Source organism: Barbus barbus (genome assembly GCF_936440315.1).
Source record: "Barbus barbus genome assembly, chromosome: 42".
In the NCBI taxonomy this organism is placed as follows: Eukaryota; Metazoa; Chordata; class Actinopteri; order Cypriniformes; family Cyprinidae; genus Barbus; species Barbus barbus.
The window spans coordinates 8480143-8494241 of record NC_136720.1 but is presented as its reverse complement, the minus strand read 5'-3'; the positions used below and the strand labels follow the sequence as shown (position 1 = coordinate 8494241).

The following is a 14099-nucleotide window of genomic DNA, read 5'->3' as shown; positions in this document are numbered from 1 at the left end:
CGTTGCCTCTTTTATTGTCTGAAGACAGGGAAGCGTTGACATTCTGGTTATTGATAAGCCACTGAATAGAAAAATAGCGGTTATTAATGTCCACTTGGCTTCTGTGGAATGAGAAAGTGTCTGAGGGACTGTAGAGATTGAAACTCCTTTAACAAGAGACACATAAAAAAAAAATTTCAGTGTAAATATGTATATATTTTACATCTTTATATCCAATAATAACAACAAAACGTTTTTTTTATATAGTTCAATGATAAGATATAAATACATAAATTATGAAAAAAAAAATCTTCATCTTTATTTAAAAACAAAAACACCAGAGCATGATAAAATTATAAGTAATGCACTATTTTCCCCATCTTGTGAAGTCATACAATAGCTTTGTGCAGTGACTAAACCAGTCCGCTTATAATCTTTCTTTTTTAAAATCAAATGATGGTGTCTTTGACATAAAAATTGCTGTTGATGTGCTATTTATGCAATTCATTTGACTAGTATTTTTTTTTTTTTTTTTTTTTACTTTGCCACCAAACAGAATCGCAAAAATCTGCTAGATGTTTACTTTTTCTGGTACAATCCAATGCAATTACCATACAAATGCTGTTGTAATATTATAATATTAATATTGTAAGTTAATGTCTATACAATACTGTAGTTATGTACTTGGGTAAAAGTTTTAACAGTGCTAATAGTTTTTCTCTCTCTATTTATCTATTTCTCTGTGCATCAAACAGAAATCCAGACAAGGGCCTCCAGTTTCTCATCTCTCGTGGGTTCATTCCGGATACGCCTATAGGTGTAGCACACTTCCTACTCCAGAGGAAGGGGCTGAGCCGACAGATGATCGGCGAGTTTCTTGGCAACAGCAAGAAGCCGTTTAACAGAGATGTGTTAGAGTGAGTATATGAAAATGCCTCTTAGTATCCATAGCTTAAAAAAAGAGCAATGAGAATCTATAACTGTGTGCGAAATAGAGAACAATATCATAAAAGAGAGAATATTTACACTTTTAAATGGAAGCATTTTTGTTTTTTCTCTGTGGATTTGGAGAATCACGGCATCTTTTAATGACATCTCCCTTGGCTGCTGAGCTCCCGCAGTCTAACTGCAGAGCTTTGCACTTGGAAATGATACACTCTTGAGACCTCTTAGAAGAGTCAGTGTGTGTGTGTGTGTGTGTGTGTATACAGTGCAGTACATATGAGGTTTTTGAAGTGATGCATCTTCTAGACTTAAAGGGACAGTTCACCTAAAAATGAGAATTCTGTGCTCTTTTACTCACCAACATCTACCCACATTCTTCAAGATATCTTCCTTTATGTTCAACAGAAGAAAGAAACTCATACAGGTTTGGAACAGCTTCAGGGTGAGTAAATTATTTTATTTAGGCTAAATGTGTAAATGCATCCACACTTATGTTGGGCCCTATGTGTACTTTAAGGGCCCTTCAGAGACAAAATGAATGAATGAAAGAGTGCATGAATGAATAACGAAAGCACGTAACAAAATGACTAAAACTTAAACTAAAATAAAAATTAAAAGTATAAAAAATACAAGCTTATTCTATTTTTTTATTTATTTTAATAAGTACTATTTATATATAAATAATACTAAAATAATATAGACTATTACATGACCTAAAATGATAAAGCCTAGATCATAATATTCCATTTAATACAAGAAGTCAAGAATGCTACATTATTGGATGCACCAAAAGTGTGAAAAGGTCTTCAATCTTTGAAATTAAAGAAATAACTCCTCCCTGACAGATTTTTGGAGCATTTGGGAGCTTTATTATTTTCCCGTAGAAGCCTGGAAAGGTCTTTCAAATACTCCCCAGAAAGCTTTATAATGCTGTGGTAATCCATCAATCCCTAGTGCTTGTAATTTTTTTTTTTCCCTGTTCTGCCCAACATCTCCACAAAAGCTTGATTCTTTTTGGAAAGGTCAAGGTGTGTGTAGGCTTAGTATTAAAATGTCAGTAGAAGAAAAGAGTTTTAAAGTTATATGTGCCATGATACAGTTGTGATCATAGAGAGAGAAAAAAGACACATACATTTGGTATAACTGATGTTTCAATAGCTGAATAGGCATACTCTCCCACCACAGACCTATTTACTGTACCTTATTTTTAATTAATTCCCTTAAATGTAATATGTTCTATCAATTCCTATTTGCATATAAGGACTCCAAGACATAAACATAGTAAAACATGTAAGGGAAACAGGTCAATTTAGCTCAAAGAGAATTCATTATGATATTTATAGGGAATTTGAACAGAATCATTGTTTTATGGCTGATCACTTAGTCAGCCAGCGATTCATTGAACGAGCCGTATAACATCAACTCTACAATGGATAATAAAATCCAAAATATAGTGGAAACACCATTGATTAGCACAGTAACAAGAATCAGAATTAGAATCAGAATCAGAAAGAGCTTTATTGCCAAGTATGCTTACACATACAAGGAATTTGTGTTAGTGTCATAAACTTCCAGTACACCAGTACACTTCCAGAGACAACAACAACAAATAAAAATAAAAATAAGATGACAATAAAAAGTACACATGTAAATATAAATAGACAAAAATTGAAAAATAAATTGAAAAATAAATAAATTGTATGTACAGTTGTGCTATAGATGATAGAATGGAATAGAATATAATGAGATGCAGGGACGTACTAGGATGGAGGTGGTAACAAATAAATATAAGGTTATTGCACATTTTTATTGCATAATGTGGGGAACATTTAACTGTTCATAAGGTAGATTGCCTGGGATAGGAAACTGTTCTTGTGCCTGGCTGTCCTGGTATTTGGGGCTCTGTAGCGCCGGCCAGATGGCAAAAGATCAGCAGTTTAAGACATTAACTTGTAAGCACAAAACACAAGATACTCCTTGTGTTTTGTGCTACTTGAATGAGTATAGAAGAGTGAAAATATGAAATCCCAAGTTTTAAGGAAATACATGCAATTGCGTAGACCTGAACAATCATCAATCATTTAACTAACCCTCGCATTGAATTTCTCAATGAAGCTATTAAGCTTTATAATAAATGCACCCGTTCAGCTAGAATATGGAGGTACTTGCGTTATTCCCTTTGTTGTCATCGTTGCAGAAAGGGGTTTCCCAAGGTTGCTGATTGGCTGGAAGTTCAGTAGTCGTTCGAAGTGAAGTCTTGGGTGTTGGCTGAAGATGTGGAGTTGTGGGCTGGTCGAAGTTTTGATGTGAGCGCAGTCGGAGTTGGACTCGGAGACACAGCTTTGTGGCAAAACTTAACTCAGAACACGAAACTCAATGGAAAATAAAAGAAAATTAAAGTAGATGTCAGCAAGAAGAGTGACGAGACTAGATCACGTTACTCCTCATTGTTTTAGAGGAGCAGCTGGTGTGTAAGCCAGAAAACACTTAAAGAGCGCTAAAAAGCAGCGTCAAAATGCGGTGGCAAAAAGGCAAGAAAAAAAGCATGGCTTGAAGCGATGACTAAAAGCATAAGTTGGCGTCCTAGTTTATAAACTGGGCTGTTGGACACATCCCAAATGGCATCTTGACCAATTAGACATTGTCTTAGCTCGGGGTGTTACTATTTTTCTCATCCCAATACATAAATCAACATATTATCTTATCAGTCACATGGTCACATGGAGTTATGCATAGAAATGCTTAGTTGCTCATAAGTCCTTTTAGCATCATTTTGGTGCATATATACATGTAAAAGACATTCTCTGTGCCATTCTGTGATGAACAAAGGTGAAAGGTCAAGAAGGAACCTGGTCTTTGTCCTGGGTGGGGGAACCACCCAACGAAGTCTGTACCACGTGAATTATATCATGGATTTACATGTGATGGTCATGCTGAGCATCTCTTAGACTATCAATCTTGGTTACTTGCCCCGAATTTGACAATCTCCTTCATTAGTTGGGACTATTAATAAGTGCTCTTTTGCGTTAATGTTGCAAGCTGTTCTGTGAAAGAGTTGTTTGGTTAGGCTTGCTTCAGTCTGGCTGGCGCTAGGATCTGATGGGCTTCTTTGTGATATTCGGCTTCTCGTGTTTCAACCATGTTCTTGGTCGAATCTTAAATTGTCTGATTCGCTCTGATACCTTACAAACAGGATGTTTAAAAAAATACAGTTGTGTGAGAAAACAGCAGAGCAGAAAAAAAGCCAAATTTAACTTGGCACTTTTAAATGACCTCTTCTAGGCAAGCAATTTACCTTGACAGTTTTTGCTTCTTGTCTAATTGCTATTATATATTTCTTTAACCTATATTTCTGCTTAAAAAAGCACTTTTGTGCTGTTTTCCTTACGTGCGTTCAATACAAATTCAACAAACTTCTTCAAGTTAGGGGAAAATCTCTCTAATTCCCCAACAGTCTTTCTTTTTGTTTCATCTGACATTGCATTTATCAGCTCCAGGAAGCCGCAATAGGCAAAATTTTACTAGGTTTAGGCTAATTATAACTTCAAATCATTATTCTCCAGTTTTTCATCACTTTCATGCACAACAAACACTTTTCTGGAGTTAATAAAGTCCAAAATCAAACTTATGCTGCTTACTAACTGTAAAACAAAAGAAAGCATGTGGTATTTACTAATTTCATTCACCAGAGAGTTTTACATTTAATTGAAAATTGGTGATTTGGGAATATTAACAACAATACTACGAAGAAAACGAATAAAACATTGCCCTTGGCTGAAAATCATTAGTATCATTAATAAGCAATTTTAAACCAAACATTTAGGCATAAAAATAAACTGTACAGCTCATTTTAGGTACAGACTTCACTTCTGATGCTTTAACACGTAAGCTATAACATGCAACACAACAAATTAAAGACTCTCTGCTGTAGCCAAAGACAGGATGTTATGAATATTTCATGCAGATATAATAAATGGACACTAATATTTTCATTTCCCTCAAGTCAAGTCAAGCCTTTGCATATAAAAACAAATGCCATTGCTATAAAATTAGCTTTGGTACACACATAAATGGGAAAGAAAGAACAAAGACTTAATGTTTAAAAAAATCATCAAATAAACCATCAATCTAGATTCCTTCTTTGGATCTCCTGACTCAGAAGGCAACCTGTCTATCAGCTTCAACTGTTTTCCAGAAGACAAGCTTTGTTCTTCAGTGGCTTGGATCTTATTTGGACAAGCAGAGCATTTATTCTCAGTATCCCAAAATTATAACAGAGTAAACATTACAAGCTTGCATGAACCTCTCTCCGGGGTGAGAGAGGCAATATTGCCCACGCAAAGTTAGATGCCGTAGCTCCTTAACAAAGTGATGCAAAGCAAGGCATGGAAACCCATTCTGTTACTACAGTAAGTATAAATAGTTTTTCATGCATATGCAAGGGTCCACATGCAGTGCACATGAGACAAATTTTGTCACCAGAATAGTACACGCACCGCTCAATATCTGTAATTGCTCGTGCTTTGTATGCCCAGGTAGCTCATGCACATTAAATTTGGGTAACACTTTATTTTAAGGTGTCATAATACAGAGTAATTACCTAATTAAGTACTTAGTATAAGCCGTTGTACTTACATGAAAACAAATGTACTTACCATGTAACTAAGTTATGGAACAGCCTGTAATTACAGTGTGTAATTATGTAGCTGTAATAGGCAGCTACTTCCTAAAGTCCATGATCAGCTCTTTAGTTTTGCTCACATTCAGAGAGAGACAGTTGTCCTGGCACCATGATGTGAGTCTCTCTACCTCATTCAAGTATGCGGTCTCATCGTTGTTGGAGATGAGGCCCAGAACCACAGTATCATCAGCGAATTTGATAATAGATGTGGAGCTGTGAAAGGACACGCAGTCATGCGTGTAGAGAGAGTAGAGCGGGGTACTCAGGACACAGCCCATGTTCAGGGTGATGGAATTTGAGGTGAACTGGCCAACTTTCACCACTTGAGGTCTGCCGGTGAGGAAGTCTTGAATCCAGTCACAGAGTGAGGAGTTTCGGCCGAGGTCTGTGAGTTTAGTAGCCAGCTTGATGGGGACTATAGCGTTGAAAGCTGAGCTATAGTCAATGAATAGCAGCCTTACATAATTCCCATTGTTGCTGTCCAAGTGTGTGAGGGAAGAGTGGAGGACGTGAGAGATGGCATCGTCCGTAGATCTGTTTGGGCGATAGGCAAACTGAAGAGGGTCCAAAGTAACAGGTATGGAGGAGCAAATGTGGCTCTTTACAAGTCTCTCAAAAACCTTCATGACTATAGATGTGAGGGCAACTGGGCGATAGTCATTCAGGCAAGAGGGTTTATTGTTCTTTGGCACAGGGATTATTACGGATTTTTTAAATGAGGTGGGGACCACGGAGGTAGCAAGGGACTCATTAAAGATAAACGTGAACAAACCAGCGAGCTGATCAGCGCAGGACCTCAGAACACGGCCGGTTATCCCATCAGGTCCGGCTGCTTTCCTGACGTTCACTTTCTTTAGTGCCCTCCGAACCTCATCCTCCGACACGGTGATTACAGGATCATCGCTACTCTGCCTGCTGCTTCCTGACGCGCTGGACGGCAGAGACGCGCCGCCGCCGTTGCCATCGAAGCGGCCGAAGAAGATGTTTAACTCGTCGGCCAGGAACGGATCTGCTCTCACCTCCGCGGAGGATTTGTTTCCGAAGGCACAGATGGTCCTCAGTCCCTGCCACATCCGTCGAGAGTCATTGAGCTGGAAATGAGACTCAATTCTCTGTATCTGTGTTTAGCGGCTCTTACTGCGCATCGGAGAGCATAGCACGATGCTTTGTACTTGCTCATATTCCCGGTCAGAAGAGCCTCATTGTAAGCGGCAGTGCATGTGTTAACCGCAGCACGGATTGTTCTGTCCACCCACGGTTTCTGGTTGGAGAATGTCCTTATCGTTATTGTTTCAGTAGCTTGCTTGGTTAGCATGTTTACAAAGCTCAATGCTACATCCGTGAACTCGCTGACGTCAGAAGAACTCGCCCGGAACATGTCCCAGTCGACGTCATGAACAGCCGCCTGCAGCATGCACTACTCTCTGCACCGGAGGATCCTGAACGAGCCTTTGTTTGTATTCCGGTGTGAGGAAAATGGCGGCATGGTCCGATTTGCCAAAATCCGGTAGTGAGCGGGCTTTGTAGGCATTCTTGAACTGAGTGTAGCAATGATCTAGTGTATTTGGTACTCTGGTTGGACAGGATACGTGTTGATGAAAGTTCAGCATGACCCGTCTGAGGTTAGCTTTGTTAAAGTCCCCTGCGATGATAAAGACAGCGTCAGGATGTTTGTTAATGTAGCCGCTGAGCACATCGTGAAGCCAAGCCGGTGTCCGCCTGTGGTGGAATGTACACAGCAGTAACTATGATCGATGAAAACTCCCGCGGCAGATTAAATGGGTGGCAAATAATGGAAAGATGTTCCAGATGAGGCGAGCAGGAACGCGACAGAATGGAGATATTCCTGGGATCAGACCATTTCTTGTTAATCATGAAACACACTCCTCCACCCCTGGATTTACCGGCCTCTGCTGTTCTGTCCGTCCGAAAAACAGAGAAGTTATCACTTGGCATAACAGCAGTGTCCGGGACCATGGACGAAAGCCACGTTTCTGACAAACAAAGGATGTTACAGTCCCTTATGTCCCGTTGGAAACTAATCCTGGCTCTAAGATCGTCCATCTTATTCTCCAAGGATTGGACATTTGCGAGCAGAATGCTCGGAAGGGGAGGACTGTGAGCCCTTTTCCAGAGTCTATCTCAAATCCCGGCGCGTTTCCCGCTGTGTTTCTTGATCCTTCGCCTCGGGGGGTTGTTGTTTATCTCTGCGTTCCGAAGAATCTGCAGAGGCCATGCTGGATTCCTGGATAAAGTGTCCTGGAACAGGTTAGTGTAGCGGTTTCCAATGTCCAAAAGTGTTTCTTTGTTATAGGTGATCAGTGCCGACGTGAGATGTGTAAAAAGAGAAAGTAAAACTAAGTAAAAAAGTAGATAAAAACACAATCTTAGCGGAGCGACCTGGACGGCGTCCGAATAAAGCGGCGTCATCTTGATTATCCCTGTAGTTACATGTAGTTAATAATTATTACTCGGTACATAAATGTATTATTGTAACAAGGACACCTTAAAATAAGGTGTAACTTAAAATATTGTGCAACTATGAAAACTGAATGGTGATGAGGGACTGTCAAGCTCAAGAAATGACAAAAATAAATAAAAAATAATACTAAAAAAATAGTGCAATTAATCATCAAAGTGCATATTACTAGAATATTAGCCATTTATTAGTAGTAATTAAGCACATATTACTGCCTTATTCTACATGACCTTATTCTACATCCCTAATCTTACCCAATACCTAAACTTAACAACTACCTTCTAACTGTTAATAAGCAGAAAATGAGGAATTTATTGAGGGAAAAGTCGTAGTTAATAGTGAATAAGTGTTCCCTATTCTAAAGTGTTACCTATACGACTAATGTGCCATTAACCAAGTCGTCTGAAACCATACAAAAAACTTTGCATGAGATACAGACTGGAATTAATGCTGCAGAGGGGAAGCAGAGACTGTAAGCTTCAACATGAAAGCAACTTGAAAGCTAGTTCATTGCAAACATTTACTTTCTCACTCTGTTAAGATATTGGAGATTGAGAAAATACTCAAGTAAAAAAGAAAGATAAATATTCTCTTGATTATGAGTTTGCCTTAGCATGTGACTGCCTACTGCAACAGCCATGGAAGGAATGGAGTGGAAAGATTTCTCTCCTTTTATAAGTAAGAACTATTGACTCGCATCCTTTGTTTGCACACCCACTGACATATATGCACTTAATATATTTAATAAATAAAAAAATAAAGAACTGTTGAAACATAAAGGCGATGTAAGGTTGATAGTAAAGGTGAGCTTTCAAATAGCCATAGTAATACGAACATTGTAATCGTGCATACTTTCTAAAAAATTTAGTTGGCAGAAATACACCTGACAAGGTGACAGATTTCATATAACATGTCCAAAAAGAAGCACTAGCAGAAGCAGAAAGACATTTTATTTTTGGTTCTTGTCAGATTGTACAAAATGACCCCCTTGAGATCTTGGTTAGCAACCACGGCAGACTGCGCAACATCAACGGTCTTTTGTCAAAGATGTCAACACGTCAAATGGTTTGATAAACATCTAAAATTTTAGTAACGATTGAGGGAGTTGACTGGGTGTTCAGTCATGCCACATTCTGACATCCTTATTGACACTCAAAACTGAAATGGTACCTATAGGTTTCTACTGGTAGCAGTTAAAAACATCAGACAGACAAGATTGGCAAAGTTAATTATTTGCACATGTGCCAGCAAATTTTAACAGACTTGTTTCCTACTGCTTTTCTTTGTCTTCCATGCACAAATCTCCTCACTTGCTAAATGCCAAAAGCGACCAAAGGTGTTAAACAAATGGATTTTCTGTGAATTGCTGCATGCATTTAAGGTCAGTTGATCAAGTCAGTGAAATTACAAAATAAAATATCCCCTCACTATCAAAGACCCGACTACTTATCAGCTGGAGGCCCCTGGCATTCAGAAGCTCTTCAGAAACTGATCCAATTAGCCCAGGCCATAATGCATCCTTAAGAACAAGCTGTGATGTACAGTAATCTTCAACAGAATAACACGCAGGAGGTAATGTGCTACTGGGAAACCTGAATAGGTTTACTGGGGGAAACATTCCCCTATCACCATAAGGTTTAAAGTGCTGGAAGGGGATGTTTCTTGCTGTTCAATTCACATTAGTTGGTGTGGCACAGTGACTAAAGCTCAGGATTGAGCTCATAAGGACCTGGCCATGAGCTACGAGTATTCCCTTAGTACCCTCGAGCAAGACATTTAACCCAAGGTTGCTCCAATTGTACTGTCTCCATAATAAGTGTATGCTACAGGCATGGCTCCAGAGTCTTTTTTAATCGGCCACAGGGAGCTCAGAAAATGTGCAAACCTGCTTTTTGGAGATGCTCACCACTTCTTTTCTCTTTCCTCAAGACTTTGTTGTTGTACCAAAGAAAAGGCAGCATAACACCATAAAGACCGTTAATCAGTTTCTCATTTGATGAAGACCTTTTGAGAGGTTGTTCCTGATCTATTAGACCAATGTTCCCAACCTTGATCTTGGAGTACCCCTAATAGTACACATTTTGAATGTATCCCTATCAGACATATTGATTTCAGGTATTGAAGGACATGCAGGATAGGTGAAGTGGAGGTATAAAAAATTGCTTAGAGGTTTGAATGAATTTGTTTGTTAGCCTTGCAATGCACTAGCCATCCATCGAGGTTGTTTTTCTACTTTTTTTGGCCTGAGATGCTGATATAACCTCCAGGACCCTACATAGGTCATCAGTTTGGAAAATGGAAATGGATGATCTCTGTGCAATATGTCTGTGCACACTTTACATTAATTTGTCTGCAGTGCAGTATCTGAGTACATTTTGTGCCGTTCTGTGTACCGTTCTGAAGCTGCTTGCTGAGAAGAAGAAAACAAATGAGGACATTGGCAAAAATCCACTATGCTTTTCTTTTTGTCCTGAAAGTAAGAATCTGTATGCTTGTCTTTTTGAAAATGAGCTTAAGGAGTGTTCTGCGTTTGGTGCAGAAACACTAGATTCTTCTCTCAATTTCTGTTGATAATGTAACCAGTTTGACAAATGAGCAACCAGTTCTACCAGACACACAGGAAAAGCTCAAATTAAAGTTTAATGTAGTCCTTACTTTACAAAGCACGTCCATCATTGTGAGCTGGCTTTTAGAAAAGATCTTCCGGTGTTTTTCTGGCTAATACTTTTTCTAAACTCTTGGGTCTGCTAAAGCAACAACACTTTGTTTACTTTTATTTAGCAACAACATATTTAATTGATCAAAAGATTGTCAAATGAAGCATACCAACAAAAATAAGAAACCAATAAGCAAGCAAGCATTATACAATCAAATATTGCTTTTCTTCACAAACTAGTGTGGACTAAACATCTAAAACTGCTTTTATAAAGATTACTAAGTGACTTTCTCTACATGTGCATGCTATAATCATATTCCCATTCATATGAAAGATATGTAAATTATGGACTATAATAGAAATCCATGTACTGTATATTTCAAGGCACATAATGGTGTGTGCATTTATGCTTGTATGTTTTTAGGTGATCTGTGTGTGTATGAATTGTTCACTAATGTTCATTAGGTTATTCGGCTTTGAACAGTCTGTTTTTCATATTGAAAGGATATTCTTCAGAAACTTTACCAAAAGGGAGAGAGGAACAGATTGACTCACTGTTCTTGGATATTTATTTCCCTGCAGAGATGTCTTACTCTCTCTGCACCTGCTCTATGTACAAACGACAGCCGTTCCTCTTTCTGAACCCTCCAGCTGGCAGCTTAGCATAATAAACATCCAAACATTAGTTGAAGTAAAAATAATTATCAATTATTTATTGCATCCATACAGACCACATATATTTTATCTGATAAACATTTCCGTGGTTCTGAATTGGTCTATGTGGAGTGCAGCTTCAGTTGGACTTCCTGGGCTGTGAACTTTGTTTGATAAGGAATAGTTTCATCCCCCAAAAAATGAAAATTCTGCCATCATTTATGTAATTTCAAACCTGCATGATAAAGAAATCACCAATATCCAAAGAGCACCACAAAAAGTTTTCCATACTACTAAGTGATGTGCTAAATTACCAGCTATTTTTGTGAAAGTGATTTTGTAAAAGTTATTATGCTATATTATATCTATATGCTATAAATGTTTGAGGTCATGACGATATTAAACATATGAGCATATATTACCAATATTAACAAATCAGCATACTTGAACGATTTCTGAAGGATCATGTGACACAGAAGACTGAAACAATGACACGGAAATAAATTGCATAATTTTTGTATGAATTATCCAGTATAAAGGCAGTTTGGTGCATTCGTATGAAATAAACTTTACAGTTATTCATGTAAGTGGGAGTTCATTGCTTTTGTTAGCTGAGATGCGATTACTCTGGGCCTAGTTGTGGGTTGAAATCATCTGTGAGTGATGTCTCGTGAACAGTGTTGGGAATAACGCATTACAAAAGTAATGCATTACAGTAACGGATTACTTTTTGCTGTAACACAGTAGTGTAAGGCATTACTAATCAATTTTCAGTAATATTTTACTCGGTAAATGTTCAGTAATGCTTGTGTTACAACACACTTTTAGCCCCATTTTTTAATATATATTTTTAAATTTAATTTAAAGTCGGGCTCCGACTTTTTTATGTCCCTAGGGCCGGGCTTTGGGCCAATATTCACGTCATAGTTCAGACACGGGCCGGTCCTCTGGCCTGTTTTAGGCTTCTCCTTATCTTTATATTTTAGACATCCATCAATTATTGATGGGACAAAAATTGCCACGCTGGTGGAAACAACATGAGACCGTGCTGCCGCGACTGTCAAGAGAGGCTCGACGGTGTTTAGTGTCCCGCAGCAGCAGCGAGCCGTCAGCACAGCTGAAGAGTTCTGCTTCAAATACATGCAATAAAGCAAAAGCCCCAGCAAAAGTAATTACCATGAATGTGTCTGGGGGAAATAGTAAGGATTCACCATCTTCTCGTTAGACGTGCCTTTAGAGAGAAGTGCATCTTCACGGATAATGATTATATTAAATAGTTTTTGTTTTTGTTTTTGTTTTTATTTATTTCATTAAAAAGCTAGTAATTTAAAGCTTTCTATAGATATATTTATCATGTCTGCGTGGCATGTATTCGCTGTCTTTCGGTTCATTTTTGTGAAGCGCTCCTGTTCAAGATAAAAGCACAATGTATTGTTGACATTGTGAGTGGACACAAATAAAAGTAGACCCTTTATAGTTACGAATGATGTATTACTGTTACGTTAATGATCATTATTATGAAAATTATGGCGATCCATTGAAAAAAAAATAATTAATTGATTGTGCTGGTGCCTCCATGTCCTGTGCTTTAGCTTCCACTCTCCGCACAAACTACTGGATGCAGCGCACATTTATCTTGGTTTAACGTTTAAACATTGTTATATGCTTGAACTGTTTTAGTATATCTATAGATTTTATTTTAGGTAAGTCATGATGATTTGAGAAGGCTAAATTGATCAAACATAAGCTATGATCAGCCTGCCGGTCTGCCGCTTGGTCGTTACTTTAAGAAAGAAAAAACTTATTTAATTGACAAAAAATGCTCCAAATGTTACTTAATAAAACTTAATAAAAAGCCGGAACGAAATATAAACACTTTGCCATTAGGGCAGGGCTCTAGTACATTTTGTCATTTTAGAATGTTAAGTTCTACTTCTGTAGATATTTTGGTGAAAGTAACTCAAAAGTAATACAGGAGTAATGTAATGCATTACAATTCTGAGACAGTAATATTGTAAGGTAAGGATTTACTTTTCAATAACAGTAACAAGTAATCTGTAATGTATTACAGTTTGGAAGTAACTTGCACAACACTGCTCCTGAAGGCTATTGACATCCCATTGCCCTGTCTGTACAGTACAGTGTGTTAATGTTAAGGTTCACTACACAAAGGTCTTGGGCACTAAGAGTGGCTTTTGATTCCATGTGTCATTATTATGATTAATAGAAGCCGCATTACTATTTGACATAAAATCACATGCATATTGTAATTTATTCTGCTGCAAAGAGAAAGCAAACATGCAATTTAATTAATGAAGAGCCTTCTGTCCTACACTGTAAAAAATGTCAGTGATTTTAACGGTAAAAAACTATGAAAATGCTACAGTAAAAACTTGTTAAATGGTTAACGGTAAGTGCCTGTAAAATGTACAGGGAAAAAACGTAAACTGATGTTCCGAGAATTTCCTGCATTGCATTTCAAATTTTGTTTGAATTTTATGTTTTTTTCTTAGTTTTTTTTTCTTATCAGTTATGTTTATTAGGTTTGTATGTTACATCTAATGTTGTTAAATTAATGTTTATTGCATATTTCAGTTTAATGAGTCTCACCATGATGGTGTTTAGTGTTTGTGTGAATGACACTGTGCACCTTCTATATATGTTATTATTTAAAAACTGCTTGTGATGGGCTTTGGTTCATCTTG

General features: G+C 37.8%; 1 protein-coding gene across 1 annotated transcript in view; it reads left to right on the top strand.

Annotated features, from left to right (window-relative positions):
- The window catches only part of LOC306861823 (IQ motif and SEC7 domain-containing protein 3-like), a gene marked incomplete at its 3' end in the record, with an annotated part of 140770 nt that overhangs the window by 91056 nt on the left and 35615 nt on the right, over positions 1-14099 (top strand). The window contains exon 5 of the mRNA XM_079404310.1: positions 735-896. Coding sequence (XP_079260436.1) covers positions 735-896 — 162 coding nt within the window. The remainder of the gene's footprint in view (positions 1-734; positions 897-14099) is intronic.